General features: G+C 43.9%; 1 protein-coding gene across 20 annotated transcripts in view; it reads left to right on the forward strand.

The window, feature by feature from the left end:
- The window catches only part of PPIP5K1 (diphosphoinositol pentakisphosphate kinase 1), a 508,717-nt gene that overhangs the window by 45,717 nt on the left and 446,079 nt on the right, over positions 1 to 16,921 (forward strand). For 19 of the 20 annotated variants that reach the window (XR_011030280.1, XR_011030281.1, XM_068275298.1 and 16 more), the window contains exon 3: positions 13,863 to 14,355. Coding sequence is in view for 18 of the 20 variants with exons in the window: in XM_068275298.1 (XP_068131399.1) it covers positions 14,200 to 14,355 (156 nt within the window). In the remaining 2 variants the exon portion in view is untranslated. Of the gene's footprint in view, positions 1 to 11,509; positions 11,555 to 13,862; positions 14,356 to 16,921 lie in introns of all 20 variants that reach the window. The other variant, XM_068275301.1, reaches the window with a different exon arrangement.

Below are 16,921 nucleotides of genomic sequence, written 5' to 3' on the forward strand. Positions count from 1 at the left end.
CCTTAGCAGTAACCCCGTGCTACACACGGGGTAGCCGCCGCGGAGGATCACATAGCCCCAGGACTTAAAAGAACAAAAAAAAACTGGTGCAATACGCTTTAGCTAGCGGTTCGCTAGCTAAGCGTATGCACAAAGTTGCTTCGGTCCCCCGCGATCGCCCGCAATTACTTTCAGGATACGTACCCCCCAGCGTTTCCACGCCGGCGCAGCCGCCCAATCGGCTCCAGGCATCGCGATTGCGGGGATCGGGATTGACGTCATCTCCGATCGTCGCCATAGCAACGCCAGAAACTGATCGGGAAACTGCGCTCTTCGTGGGATCGTGGCGAGGTACGTATAGCCGGCGGCGATCGGCGGGCATGGGGGGGACCGGAGCAACCTAATACATACGTTTAGCTAGCGAAATGCTAGCTAAAGCGGTTTAAAAAAAATTTGAGGTCAAAAAACCTCCCGGCGGACGCAGACTCAGAAACTGCGTACCGCCAAGGGGGTTAAAGAGACTCTGTAACTTCAAAAAGATCCCCTGGGGGGTACTCACCTCGGGTGGGGGAAGCCTCCGGATCCTAATAAGGCTTCCCACGCCGTCCTCCGTCCCACGGGGGTCTCGCTGCAGCCCTCTGAACAGCCGGCGACAGGCCCGACTGTAATTTCAATATTTACCTTTGCTGGCTCCAGCGGGGGCACTGTGGCTGCTTTCGGCTCGGAAATAGACGGAAATACCCGATCTCCGTCGGGTCCGCTCTACTGCGCAGGCGCCGGAAACTTGCGCCTGCGCAGTACAGCGGACCCGACGGCGATCGGGTATTTCCGCCTACTTCGGAGCCAACAGCCGTCAGAGCGCCTGCGCAGGAGCCAGGAAGGTAAATATTACGTCACGGCTGTACGGAGGGCTGCAGCGAGGCCCCCGGGGGACGGAGGACGGCGTGGGAAGCCTCATTAGGATCCTGAGGCTTCCCCCACCCGAGGTGAGTACCCCCCAGGGGACGTTTTGCCGTTACAGTTCCTCTTTAAAGTCTGAAATTCCAGGAGGCGGGGCTGGAGCATCGGTGAGTGGCTGCACGGGCACAGGATGTCTGTGGGGGACCATTAGAAGCCCCGGATAAGTTCAACTCATTTGCTCCCGACCCCCCCTACAGTATTCCTTTAAACCTTTTCCTCAGTACAAACTCACTCATAAATGCACATACCCTGGTTACTTTATTGCCATTATTATGTGTTTTTATGGCACTGACATCTTCCACTAGTGCTTTATAGAGTGCATAGTCATGCCGCTTTCTGCTTAGTCTACTATCATAGTCACTATGTTAATGTGAGGACAATTTTGGGAGGAACCATTTTACTTGTCAGTATGCATTTATAAGGAAGCTGGAGTCCCTGGAGAAAACCCACTCAACCACTGGGAGTGCATACAAATTCTATGCAGGTAGGGTCATGGCCAAGATTTGAACCTGGTACTCCAGTACATAGGTTCTCAACGTGTGGTACACGTACCCCAGGGGGTACTTCTGATGGTTCCAGGGGGTACTCGGGCTTGATATACTTAATCAAGAATAATACATTTAGAGTTTTAGAAAATTATAAATCTTATTTAAACAACACCAAATTAGTGTTTAAGCTAATTAAAAGCAATAGTAAATGCTTGGAAATTGTTTAGAACCAATTATCATGTACTACGGTTAAATATCCATTTGTCAAGGGGTACTTGTGATAATGTTTATTATGCTAGGGGTTACTTGTTAAGTACAGGATTTAAAAAGGGGTACATACCAATAAAATGTTGAGAAACACTGCTCTAGTAAATGTAGCTCAGTATGCCTCATTTTACTGAACTACAAAGTTATCCACTCTGTTAGTCGATAACCCTCCGTATGATCAGCTACAAGTTCAGAGGCTAGATTTACTAGGTAATATTGAGCTGGTGTCATTTTTCTGCTAATCAGCATTATCATAGCATAGGAGCTCTGGGTTCCAGTGCAAATTTTACATTGGGGCCCCTCAAGTGCTCTATACATAGCAATTGATATGGCCCACCAAAACCTTCCAAGGATAGCCGCGGTGCCAGTGAAGTGTAGGCTGGGGAGGAGAACAGTAATGGTTACAACTAATCAAGTGATCAATACCAGCTTAGTACCAGTAGAGATAAAAGAAAGAGGGTAAAGGAAGGCCACTACTGGGCCCCCCTGGTGTGGTCGCTACCTCTGCATGCCCTGTTGCTACACTACTGCTAACCAGGTGAGTGTTGTTAACCATGTAATAGCAGACTATTTTTAGTAAATTCAGCACAGGTTAGCAGGATCATTACCAGGCCCTAAGGATGCGTTGCTGCGCTCTGTGTCTCTGTGTGCTGTGTTGCTGCATGTGAACGTAATGCTCGTATAGTTATATGGGCTTGTTTGCGTCACATGCATTGTAATAGAACATGTTATGCAAACACACTTCCTACAGCAAATTTCTGGATAACTTTTGGGATATGCAAATTTCATAGCAAATCTTCATGTTATGAAAACTAAGGTGCCTGCTTGTTGGTGCTGTCATGGAGAGAGCATTTAAAGAGACTCCGTAACAAAAATTTCATCTGGTTTTCTTCCATCCTACAAGTTCCAAAATCTATTCTAATGTGTTTTGGCTTACTGCAGCACGTTCTACTATCACCATCTCTGTAATAAATCAAGTTATCTCTCTCCTGTCAGACTTGTCGGCCTGTGTCTGGAAGGCTGCCAAGTTCTTCAGTGTTGTGGTTCTGTGATGCATCTCCCCCCTCCAGGCCCCTCTCTGCACACTGCCTGTGTGTAATCAGGGCCGGATTTGTACTTTTTACCGCCCAAGGCCCATTACCTCCAGCCGCCCCATGACAACAACGTGGTTAGGATAGGGTTATCGGTCATAGAAAAGGGGGGAGGTTAGAAATACTAATAGATCAAGTTATTAGGTTTAGGTACTTACAAAAAAAAATGCTTAGGAAAGATTAAAAACTAGGGCTTTTGGCAATTTAGGTTTAGGCTAGGAATTTGAGAATAGCATTATGGGAAAAGGATTAAAATTAAGTATCAGGTTACAGTGAAGCTGGCCATACAATTATAGATTTCTACCCAATGTTCCAAAGCGATCGGCGCCTTTCTGAAAGGAATTAGTTCAGAAGAAATTGAGCACAGCACATTACTTTATAATAGATTTCAGCAGGGAATCTATTGAAAACTGATCGAACCCCAACGCTGCACTGTTTGATATAATGCAATGCTATGGCCTATCAATCATCTGCCACTCCTGCTCCACCACCAATTGACCTAGGCGTCCTCTTTGATCGATACTTTAGATCAATTTTTAGTCAAAATCAATGAAATATAAAGTAATTGATTTCCATTTGATTTGATCAGAGTGAACGAATCTGCAGGGAATCAAATTAGAAATGAAATGTGTGTGTATGGGGACCTTTGCTGATCACAATACTAAGGTGATAAAAGGACCACTATCGCGAAAAAAGTAGTTGGGCCAGTCCATCTCCTCATGGAGGATTCTCAGGGTTTTCTTTGTTTTCAACAGTATTTCCTGAACAGCAGTTTATCTGCCAAAATAGTAAGATACCAGCCAGCCTCCCTAATCACTTGCACCCTATTTTGTCAGTTAGACTTTGCAACTGCTGTTCAGGAAATGCTTTTGAAAGCATATAAAACTCTGAGAATCCCCATGAGGAGATGGACTGGCCCAAAACCTGTCGGTTCAGTCAGATATTAACTGCCTACTTTTTTCACGATAGTGGTCCTTTAAAGTGCTGCAGGAGATGTCAGCACTATATAAATACATACTAATAATATGGTAGGACATTAGACTATGACTATGGTAGGATTAGAGTGTGAGCTCTGAGGACAGTTAGTGACATAACTATGTACCCTGTAACGTGCTGCAGAAAATGTCACTACTATATAAATACATAATAATAATATAATATGGCAGGACATTAGACTATGACTATGGTAGGATTAGATGCATGCCACTCCCCCGCCTGCTGCGTGACGGCACTCACGTGCCGCTCTGTTTTCCCTTTCCCCCCCAGCATGACAACAGAATGTCTTGTCAGTTACACAGCTGAGACATCTGTACAGTCCACTCCAGCATTGTTACCCAAGGGGATTGGGTCTTGATCCCGGACAGGTGACAGTCACAGGTGTGTACGCACCTTAACAACCATCCATAAGTACTAAGAGCAGTGCAAACTAATCAGGCAGGTTCAATTAGATAAAAACAAGTGTAATAAATTTGTAGTCAACTTTAAAAAGTGCTTTTATCCATATAAAGTAGCTGTAGGGAGAAAGTGCTGGTGCTCAAACATAGATATAATTAGGTTGATTCATGACATGTTAATGCGCTAAGCCGCATGGGTTAAACCGGTGAGCGCACGCTATCAGCGTAGCGAGCGCTCTTGGCTAAGCGTGCTTCTTTGAAGTACCGTGCGATGGTATGTAGCACAACCGTCATACTTTACTAGTGCAGCTGCTGCTGTAGCGGCCGCACTAGTAAAGTATGACGGTTATGCTACATACCATCGCACTGTACTTCAAAGAAGCACGCTTAGCCAAGAGCGCTCGCTACGCTGATAGCGTGCGCTCACCGGTTTAACCCATGCGGCTTAGCGCATTAACATGTCATGAATCAACCTCCAATATCCTTTAAAAATCAGAGTGAACCACTGATCTCAGAAGACTAAAGCTACATACACACGGGGGACAATTGTCCCCCGTTGCATGGCTACAAAACACCAAGGAGCGACAGCTCCCTGGCGGCGACCGCTGTACACATGTCTCGCCAGAAAGGCAGAGACGCGGCGGAAGCTGTCTGTGAATGGAGCATCCCCCGGCCGGATGCTCCATTCACTTCCATTGTGACTCCTGTCGCTAGTCCGCATATACACGCGGACTAGCGACAGTTGCGGCGACAGCTGTTGCCGGCGATTGAACAAGTCAATCGCCTGGCGACAGCTCGGAGTAGCGACGGTTCAGGGCGCGCGCGTCATACACACGGGCGACCTGTCGCCGCAACACGCACGTGCCACGTGGTTGCGGCGACAGCCGTACCCCGTGTGTATGAGCCTTAAAAGTGCAATAAGAAAAGGAACAAGTGTGAATAGCTGTGCTAGGACATGCAAAGACAAATGACTGTAGGGGGAGGAGAAGGGAAACAATTCTACCTGATGAATATGATGACCGGAATGACACGGGTGCATAGAGAAGAGATGGAAGCCAGGCTACAGGAGGACGGATGGGAACACCAGGCAGCCCTGTTTTTAGTAGCTTCGGGAGTCACTGGCTCCCGGGAAGGAAGAAGGAGGGGGAGGGGGAGAGAGAGGGATCCCAGCTGGTCACTCATTCCACAGGACCATTCAGGCACAGCGTGCTTCTAGTCTGTTCTGTAGACACTTCTCCTCCTTCCCTTCCCTCTCAGAGCTCTGCCACTATGCATAGATACCTGTGCTGTGCTGAGTAGCCGCCCGTCTTCCTGACTATGAATCTCGCGGCTTGGTCTCTCTGCTCAGCCCCTCCTCCCTCAATGTCAGAGTGGAGAGGAAAGGAGGGGAGGGGCGCTTTCCTCCGTGCATGGCGTGCAGATCGTAGCAGAGACTGGGGAGAGCGCGTCAGCAGACAGCTGATCTGCTGCCTGGTGTACAGTGCGACAGCCTCCCCAGCTTTTCTGTCGGCAGGTTTCCACCCTAGGAACCGGCCTAGGTGGCCTGTGCGGAAATCCGGCCCTGTGTGTTATTTAGATTAGTGCAGCTTCTCTCTGCTCTATTATCTTTTACAAGCTGGATAAATCCTCCTCTGAGCTGGCTGGGCTTTCACATACTGAGGAATTACATACAGGCACAGCTGTCTGCACTCTGCAGGAAGAAACAGCCTGACACTTCAGTGGAAGATAGCTGCAGGGGGAAAGAAACACACAAATGATCTCTTGAGATTAAAAAGGAAGGCTGTATACAGCCTGCTTGTGTATGGATGTATTTTCTATGTGTGGACATACTGTACATCAACCTACTTCCTGTTTTGGTGGCCATTTTGTTTGTTTATAAACAAACTTTTTAAAACTGTTTTTAACCACTTTTAATGCGGCGGGGAGCAGCGAAATTGTGACAGAGGGTAATAGATGTCCCCTAACGCACTGGTATGTTTACTTTTGTGCGATTTTAACAATACAGATTCTCTTTAAGCATGTGGACAGATTCCCAATTTTTTTCAACTGGTTTCCCTCTTAAACCCTATACCCTGACTCCACCCACCACCCCATCTGCTGAAAGAAATTAAATGTTTGTGGCCATAACTGCGGCTGTAGTTCTTTCCTGGTCAGATTGGTAGAAAGCATTAAATACGTCCCACAAACTTTCCTGTGTGTGTGTGTGTGTGTGTGTGTGTGTGTGTTTAAGAGTACCTCCGGTAAAGAAGACAGGCTCTTAGTTAAAGATGGTTGATTGGGGGTGTCATGGTTAAATACTTACCTGTTTAGATGTCATCCATGCAGGTGACCCCTCGATATTGTGACCATGGCATTTTTTTTCCCCAGTTTTCCACCAAGGCTCTGCCGTCACCCATCTGTATTGCCACGGCCTGTCCCCAGCTTGGCAGCTGCTCCTAATTGGTATCTACTGAGCTGTGGGTTGCCCGCGGCAATGCAGACAGAGGTTTCTGAAGAGCTTCAGCAGTCTTCAGAACCATGGCCGCCACTGCATTACTGAGGAGCGGGGATGAGCGTCACCTGTGACCCGATGAAGTTGGATCAGGTAAGTATTGAAGCCTGAGACCCCCTCCATCCGTCGTCATTAAGACAGAGCCTGCCATGACAGACAGCTGTCTTTTTTTACCGGAGGTGCTCTTTTTTTTTTTTTTTTTGTTATACTTGTTTTTATTTTGACAGAAAAGAGTTATGATTTCTCACAAGTCTTAAAACAATGATGTCAAGTAAAACAGTTAAACAGTTAAACAGATAGGTAATAAACCGTAGCATATAAAGTATCAGAGATAGAATGTAGTTCTAGTCAGGACAGTATCCGGTAGCTATGTGGGCAGTCCCCTTGTAGCTTAGAGTTCAGGATGAATCCATTGTTAGCAGGGTAGTATCGGAACAGTCTAAATCAAAGAACTAGGAACCTTGAAAGGCGAATGACCACACATCTCCAGTGATGTGTTCAGGGGATACCTGTTGGGAGAGAGGGAGAGGGGGGGCCCCTCATAGACCGGAGAGGAATGTGGAGAGAAAGGAGTGGCGGACATATACATGGGGAAAACAAGGGGAAGATGGGAAAGTAGGTTAGACGAGAGAAAGAAAGAGGAATTAAAGGCAACTCCTATGAAGGAGAGTGTAGTTATGGGACCACATCAGTACTACTCAGGACCTTGTTGAGTGTTAAGGGGGTTGGATGGTACGAAGGCAGTACCAAGGGCCTGGAGTGGTTTGAAACCAGGGAAAGAGATGATGGAATTAAACGTAAGGGGTACAGTTGTGTTGAGGGAGTCGGAGGGTGAAGAAAGGGTAAGATGTATCCTATTCAGGGGGGGTGATATGTAGGCGAGGCGTAGGGCCAAGCGTCCCATATTTTGTGATAGTTTAACTCAGTGTCTCTGAGGGAAGCTGTGAGTTGTTCCATATTTTTAGTCCAATCTGTTTTGTGTATAACCTCCGAAATATCTGGGGGAGCTAATTTTTTCCAATTGGAGGCTATGGCTAGTCTAGCTGCAGTTAAGATGTGGGTGATGAGGCGATTGGTATATTTATTAGTTTTTTTCAAAGGTCTGCCCAGGATCATAAAGAGGGGGTCAAGAGGGACCGTAAGATCTGTTGTCGATTGGATAAGGTCCTGTACTTTGGACCAAAAAGGAAACCGGAGGTGCTCTTTAATAAACCCTGACTGTAATAAAAATAAATTGTCACTTCTCTTTTATTTAATGTTTAGCAGGAGAAAACTGCAACACATCACAAGCTCCACAGCATAAAAATGTATTGGTACAAAAGGTTGACATGTTCTGAGCCTATTCGCTCTTAATCATAGCCTAAACCTAACATTTCTAGCTTATATACAGATGAGATCACAAATGCCTCCCCACCACCAAAAATAAAGTACCCATCAATCAGGGAACATTGCTAGAAGACAGTGAAAAATGTGGACTGGACAGGAGAGGGTTGAACATTACAATAGATGGAAATACATACAAAGAGATGGAGAAAGGGAAAAAAGAACAAATTAAAAAAAAAACACATGGATACGGAACTATTCTGGGCCCTAAAGGACATGGGACAAATCTTAGTAATAAAAAAAAAAAACAAAAACAAAAAAACAGTCTGAAGTCCAAGCGTATGTTGGAACCCAGGGGAAATCTGGTGCCTAAACGGAGTATCCATTTAACCTCTCATTTGAAAGCCATTGTAAATTACCTCCTCGAATACCAATTTAACTTTGTTTGTTGGAAAGCATTTAACCCTTCCGACATCTCTTTTATTTAACCATTTTGTAAAGACATGATCAGCATATAGGAAGCCTTAATTGAATGTGTTTTATTCATTTATATGTTGTTTGTTTTTTACACACTGAGCAGAAACAGATAATAATCAGCTTGGTTGTAGTGTTGCAAGCTTTGTCTACAAATATTGGCATTTACAACAAAGGGATAGGTGAGATGATACTGTACGCAGTGAGAGACTGCCCCCTACAGTGAGAAAGTGCTGCCCCCTACCAGCTCCTTTCTTACTACCTTTTATGGATGATGATGGTATAGGAGGAGGAGGAGTTTACACAGCTGTCTCTACAATAAAATGTCACTGACATCTCCATAGGAAATTGAGCTGAAGGAGCAGTATGAGAATGAGGCTGCATTACTGTGGTACTGCATTGGGTAGCAGAAAGGTTGCAGTGAGCATGATATTTGATCATGTCTTTGCTGAGATCTGTTCTAATGCTGAATAGTGCAAGGTGGCAACTTAAAGGTCCACTATCTCGAAAAAGTGTAACCTTTAAAATACATGTTAACACATGCAAATACATTTCTTCCAGAGTAAAATGAGCCATAAATGACTCCTATGTTCCTGTCATTTACAGTAGGTCCCATGTTTCCCTGAAAATAAGACACTGTCTTATATTCATTTTTCCTTCAAAATATGTGCTAGAGCTTGTTTTGGGTAGGTTTTATGTTTTGTGGGGGTAGCCAGATCCCTCTTTAGTATATAGCCAGATCCCCCTAGTATGTACACAGATCCCCCTAGTATATACCCAAATCCCCCTAGTATACCCCCTTCCCTCCCGCTGCTACTGCCGCCGATTTACCTCCTCTGCTCCCTCGGCACCTTCCTTCAGAAGGTCTGATCCCACTGTGGCTAATGCCATGCATAATTCAAACCTCAGATCAGTGGGGATGGCAGCTAAAGTCGTACAGTAACAGAGCCCGTATACTGGAAGTGATCTTTGTTTACTTTCTGTATATGGCAACGCTGTTACTGTACTACTTTAGCTGCTTCACATGGCCTTTATTCTTTATGTAACACTTCCTGTGTAGTCTATTCCTCAATCTCGTTCTCCTCTCCTGCGTCCCATTTGTCCACCGTGATCAGTGGAATTCGTCGTCCTCCATTTTGAAAATGGCCATTACCCCATAACAGCTTCCTGGTCAGCACACTGTTAAACTGTAATATCATCCACTTGAGCCATAGGGAAACATGGACATTACCTTGCACATTGATTTGTAACTGACAGCTGCTGATATATAACTGACAGCAACTGGTATATTGCAGTTCGGACAAAATATTGTCGGAACTGGGAGGGATCACTGTAAGAAGAAAATGGTGAGCTTCTGAGAGGAACTGACGGTGAGGTTAGTATGTAATATTCATTTGAAGCTACGTCATGTGTTTATTTTAAATAATTTCACTCACTTCAAGTTCCCTTTAAACTCGCAATAAAACAAAAAGTTAGATACTCGCCTACATAGAAGAAAAGGCTCTGGATCCCATAGAGCCTTCCCAGTTCTCTCTCCTTTCCCCTTGTTCCACTGTTGTCCCCTGTTTAAATTTCACTCCTTCAGAACTTCTTTGAAGTCTTCAGAAGCACTCGCGCCTCTGAGTGCTTCTGAAGTTGGGCACATCCATGATGCACATACATGAGCCTAGGCTCGACTTGCCTAGAACACGGGTTCTGTATATAAAGTGCATGTGGTATTGCACATGCACTTTATATACAGCACCACAGAATATGTTGGTGCTTTATAAATCAATAATAATATACAGAACCCATGTTTTAGTCAAGACAGAATTCGCTTGTTGAACTCCCATTGACTCATATAATTAATAGTCCAGTATTCTACTGGTTGGTACATATTGATTGTAGCAGTGCACTTTATGGGCATTTTTAATGTAAATTTGACTGGTGAATTATATATAACTATGATGATCATCCTGATTCAAAACTTCTTGATATTGAATAAAGATTGTTATACTTTTCTCTATCTCATGAGTGGTGCTTGTTACAGGCTTCAGTCCTCTATATATTGCTAATTTTTTGTTCAGCTTTGCATGCTCATCATTGAGTGGGTGCGGACAATTCTCTTTTTGCACGAAGAGTCCTGAAGAGGTATTTGAATTTGTTTTTGCAAAAAAAACCAAACAAAAAATATTATATTTTTTTTTCTCTTATTAAAAGACAAATGATCAAAAATGCAAACGTATGAAAACACAATTTGTATACAATGCATTCCTGTGGTGCCATAAAAACGCATGTGTTTGCCTTTCATTTTTGTAAAAAAAAAGAGTTTTAAAGGCAATCATTTGAAAAATGCAAACACAAAAAGCAACTGAAATCGCATACAAGGCCGCAGATTTAAGAACTGGAAACACGGAGGAAAATGTAGAAACACGCATGCTTTAAAATGCATTTTGTTCTGCACAGACCAGTTTGCTCCCAGCGTAAAGCTGGCCATTTACTGCACAGATGTTTCTTTTTTCAATTTGCACCATGATTGACATTACAATCTACATAATTATCAACATCACTAAGTACTATCATTGCGTTTCTGTATTTCGATCGTGATGTCAATCTGGGTGTTTATTGGAAAAACCTCTACAATTTTTTGCCAATTTGACACTTTTGTGTAAATGAATGTCTAATTAGGCAGAAATAAATTGTCAAGTGTATGGCCAGCTTTTCATTGTTCCTTTATTGTCCAGTGAACATTTAGGTGACACAGACAGGTGCATAGCTAAAATGCAAAGCTGTAACATTTCTGTCACAATGCACAGGCATGCAGGCGATGTGCTTATTGCAACTGGCTGTACAGATTTATGGATGGTTTAGAAGATGAACACTTCTTATGTATATTTCGTCTATTTAGTTTGTTGAAGGTCATCTAGCATGCATTCTTGTAATGTAAACCTGCAAAACAATCTCCATATTGCCACCAGTCAGCACCCTACCTAATGAAACGCAAGTGTCTCTGCGTCTAATATCCCTGTGTTTTTTGTTTTTTTGTGTGTTTTTTTTTTGCAGTGTGCATGTGCAGAGAGGGACGCAGAGACACTGAGGCGAGCTAAGGTAATGACGGGGCAGGGGGCCAGGAGGGGCGGGCATGCGGGCGTGAGCGCACAGCGGATGAGCGGTGACAGACCTAGCCCGTTTTTAAACGGGCTAAGGTCACTAGTTGTAGCTAAAAATCATTACCGATTTTGTCTCCCTTGTGAGACACTGTCCAACCTCATTCAACTAATTACAGCAGAACTTGAGGAAAGGAGAGCAATGTAAACAATAGGTGTTGAGGGTATTCTTGCATCTTTTCTAGGCACTTATTACTGTTGGCTATTTCGGATGTATTTTCCTGAACTTGAATGCACATTAGAACTTACAACCAATGTAGGTCAATGGGCTCGTTCACATGTAAATGGGATTTCACATGCAGGGAAAAAAGTACAACCTGCAGTATAATTTTGCACAGCACAAGCATTTTATTGTTATTGTTGATTTATAAAGCACCAACATATTCTGTGGCGCTGTACAGCGTAAGAAACAAGCATGGAGTACATAATAATACAGAAATTGGTACTACACAAAATATAGACATAGATCAAACAGAATTGGTAAACATTGTAATTACAGTGACAAATGTAAAATGATTAACACAATGTATAGCAAATTCCAAGACACAAAAGGGTGAGAGAGTCCTGCCCTTGCAAGCTTACAATCTAAAGCAATAGGGCGAAAACACAAAGTGGGGTCTACCTTTAATTACTGGGTACTGTGGCAAAACACACGGTTTGTAACGCAGACGGACGCGCATGGTTTCCGAAAAGTTGTTTGCGAAAAAACGCTTTATAGCTGCATTATTTCTGGGTGTAATTTGTGATCGGTTTAAAGCAATGTTGATATAAATATATTTATCCTTTTAGGCATTCCATGTTTCAGAAGTCTGCAGAGTAACCATCCATAGATATGTTGCTTAGGCAGGGAGTCCCTTGCATTGCAACTGATCAGATCCAGAGAAACCTAGTTGAATGGCAATGGATAAACTGTGTGCATATACATATAGACAAGACAAGACAAATAACATTTATATTGCGCTTTTCTCCTTGCGGACTCAAAGCGCCAGAGCAGAGCAGCAGCCACTAGGGCGCGCTCTATTGGCAGTAGCAGTGTAAGGGAGACTTGCCAAAGGTCTCCTACTGAATTAGTGCTGGCTTACTGAACAGGCAGAGCCGAGATTCGAACCCTGGTCTCCTGTGTCAGAGGCAGAGCCCTTAACCATTACACCATCAGCCAACTGCTATATATAGCTATATCTCGTTGAAGAATGTGGGATAGGTGAATTGTACCCTAAGGCAGTGTTCCCCAACCCTGTCCTCAAGGCCCACCAACAGTGCATGTTTTGTGGAAATCCACAGAGGTAGTTAATCAGCTCTGCTGAGACACTGATTTCACCACCTGTGCATGTTTGTGGTTTTCTGCAAAACATGTACTGTTTGTGGGCCTTGAGGACAGGGTTGGGGAACACTGCCTAAGGCCCCATTCACACTTGAGTGTTTTGCCAGTGATTTCAGCAAAACGCTCAAGCGCTAGCGCTTTTTAAAGCGCTAGTGCAATAATACCCTATGGGCCCATTCTCACTTGGGCAATTTGCGTTAATCGCCGACAAATCGCCAAACGCAAACTTGTAGCCTGCACCATTTTCAGGCCATTTTCCAGCGATCACATTTAGTGCTATTGAAGCGCTAAACGCGAACGCGAAAAGATCGCCAAGTGTAAATGGCGATTTTTTTTTCCGCATTAAACGCCAAAAATTGCCTGAGCAAAATGCTGGCAAAAGCTCTAGCGTTTTGCAAGTGTGAATGGGCCCTAAGTGTGACTGCCTGTACTATTTACAGTAGGTAATGTGAGACACTGAATTGATAATGTAACTGCGTGGAAGTTGATCTTGCCGCCTGTGAAGTGCTGAGACAGCTGTCTTGGGAGGGGTGGAGTAACTAGCGGTGCAAGTCAGAGGTTACTGAGAAAGCAGAACTTAATAACTCACCTCTGTGTTTTCATTGAGCTCTGTGTGACTCCTCAGCACAATGGCTGTTTACTGATGATCAGCTGAACAAACTGTTGGCTGAGAAGCCTGGATTAGGTAAGCCCTACTTTAAGGACAGAAAACAATGCTGTCTTGGTGCTTCAGCTTTCACTGCAGTCTCATGATATTCCTTTCCTTTACACAGCAAATAGAGAGCAGATAGGAACTCATTTATGTTGATTCTCAAAGTTTGAAACAGTTGAACATTTTCCATTTGGAGTACAGCTCGTATTTTTACATTTTGTTTGGCAAGTGTTTAACAGCAGCCTACTGATACAATAATCCTTTCTTTTCTTTCAGGTCCCTGCCTTAAGAAGACTGATAAGTGGCAGAGTCCCAGCTTAACATTCAGAGCCATTCGCAGTGATGTTTGTGCACCCTGCTTTAGGACAAGAATGAGATCATTGTAAACTGAGGGACTGTTAATGAATAAGATGTATGGGCTTATTGAGCATTCTCGCTTGTTTGTGTGGATTGAGGATTTTTAGCCTCTTGTACTTTACCTGCTTTTCTAGCTGCTGCTGACTCTTTTGTATCCAAGCTGGAGGCCTTTGCAGAGGCTTCTTCTTACCTCAAGATCTCTGGTATTTTTTTACGTGATGGTTCCAAAGCGTGATGTTAGGCCCAATAGTTTGTGATGTCATCCCTGACCCCACCCTGCGAGGGCAACAGCTCGACACCCAGATTTTTCGTCGGTGCCCGAGATGATGAGACAGACTTCCTGGAATCAAACATGAATCCTGACGAGGTTGATTTTTATGAAGAAGAGGAAGATGAGGATGAGGAAGATGCGGTAAGAAATGCTCTTTATAAGAAGCTTCCCATTTTTCCCACTATAGGCAGTACTGATGTTATATTGTCCCTATACCTAAAATGGATACTTTTCAACAGCTTATTTTTTTCTTTCTCTGTCTGAAAGAGTTAAATATCAGGTATGTAAGTGGCTGACTCAGTCAGAAAGTGACTACAGTATGACCCTCACTGATAAGAAATTCCAACTATAAAACACTTTCCTAGCAGAAAATGGCTTCTGAGAGCAAGAAAGAGATGAAAAGGGAAATTTCTTATCAGTGAGGGTCACACTGTAGTCACTGGAGTCAGCCACTTACATACCTGATATTTAACACTTTCAGGCAGAGAAAAAAAAGGAACACAGCATAGTTATTTGTGTGCTAGGCACTGTACATACACATGTCTATCTCATCATGTCACATATCATTTCGGGTATCCTTTAAAGACGTCTCTTCACCAGTCGGCCAAATAAGTCGGCTTGATATAAAGTTTCCCTGCTGATGCTTGTGATGGGGCACCTCCCACTCATAGCCCTTTCATCTGTAGAACAGTACATGGCTGCATGACAGTGTGCTGATCAAGCATGTCTGTACAGTCACCAATGGTACAATTTCTACCAAAATGATCACTGAAGATGGTTTCAGGTGACAAATTATTAATGCTTTTAAGTAGTTTTGCAGTAGACGTTGATTATCAGCAGTGCATAGATCTGAAGTTATATCATCTGACCTGAGCAAAACGTGTCCATTCTTCAAACAGATCGTTACTGCACTGTCTTAAAATGTTGGGGTGTGATAGGCCTCAAGCTTGGTCAAGGGGACATGAGTACAGAGGAGAACATGTGGAACAGCCACTATCATGGCAGAATCACACCAGTGCATGGGGAAGAGCATAGACGATAAGATTTATGGCTGGCAAGTGGGAATGTTTCACTGTATACCTTCTGCTGTTTGTTGACTTCGTTCACCTACGTCAGTGGGATATGTAGAGCAACAGACTACTATCTAAACTCATTTGAAATGCCAAAATGTCTGTAAAGATTTCGGTATGTTTTCATGCACTTTTATTGTATTGGGTATAGTATTATTTTGAAGAAGGTCAACTTTGTCTGCTATGGTTGTTAAAACATAAGTGTTCAATAACTTTTTCTTATTGGGTTGTGTTTGCCTTTTTAGGTGGCACTTGAAAATGAGTGTAGTCATTAGGAAAGCATTCCCCAATTGATAATCTTCTTATAGGCTGTCCATGTTTGGGAAGTAAAACACCATGGGGTGTATACAATAAACTGTGTTAAGCAAAATTATGTGAATAAAGCTTTGCGCACGATGAGTGGAGCTTGAATGATACATGAGGCAACGCTAAAAGAGAAACATTTTATTCACCTGGGGCTTCTTCTAGCTCCTAGATGTCTATCAGGTCCCACGTGTAAGTTCTGGTGTTCTCCAGTCTGCCATTATCCCCTCCCTAAGATCACAACCCGTGGCTGGGTCATAATATTGTGCTAGCTGGGCGCCTCTCGTGAGCACGCTGCAATAGTTCAAGTCTTTGTAAACCGCACAAGCACAGAGCGCTGCCATGTACGTGAGCCTACTCACTAGAGGTGCATGACCCCTATATAACTTGACCATGAATTTCACTGAATTGTATAAGAATACATCAGAGGTCTTGGAGAAATTGGCATTATGCTTCCGTCAAATAATATTCATAGTGTTCAGCTGAGAACTGCACACTGCAAAGGTCTCTGCTGAGGTTTAATGAAATGTAAGAAGGCAACCTGTGCCATGGCAGACCATACCCTTTACACTATATGCATGCCATTCATTCTATAGGTGCTTTGATTCAAAACTTGTATTAGTATATTGATATGTGGTACTGCTGAAGGAAGCATCTCACCCAGAAAGAATATTGTATCGCATTATCACACTTCTCCGAAGACTAGATGCCATACTCACAGTAGGAGCCACTGTGGAATCTTGTATGCAGGAAAATACAAAAACTTAAATCTTTATTTAGTGTGGATTAAACCGATAGCTTTTCAGTACTGCAAAGATGTATTAAGGGGCCCATACACCTAAAGATTTTCCTGCCGATATACAGCAGATTCGATCACTGTTCCGTCCGAAATCAATCGTTCCCGTCGATCCGTCCGTGCGGAAGATTTCCCTCGATCGCAGGCGGGTTGGGAGTGCGTCGATAGCGGCGTTCGAATGTCCAGATGCAATACAGCGGCAATGCATTACCTGTTCCGCCGGCGCGTGTCACTGCTGTTCCTTCTCCGCTAGCTTCCGGGTTCCGGACCGGCTGGCTTCACTTACTTCCTGTCCTGACAGGAAGTTTAAACAGTAGAGCGTCCTCTACTGTTTAAACTTCCCCGGACAGGAAGAAGTGAAGCCAGCCGGTCCGGAACCCGGAAACCAGTGGAGAAGTGACAGCGGGGACATGCGCCGGCCATCAAGGTAATGTATGCGGGGGGTGGGCAGCGGCAGCTCCACAGATTGTGAATCGGTTTCATAGTGAAATCGATTCACAATCTGTTTTCAGTAAAGACAGCCATACGATCCCTCTCT

The sequence above is a fragment of the Hyperolius riggenbachi genome, chromosome 3 (assembly GCF_040937935.1).
Source record: "Hyperolius riggenbachi isolate aHypRig1 chromosome 3, aHypRig1.pri, whole genome shotgun sequence".
NCBI classification, from domain to species: domain Eukaryota; kingdom Metazoa; phylum Chordata; class Amphibia; order Anura; family Hyperoliidae; genus Hyperolius; species Hyperolius riggenbachi.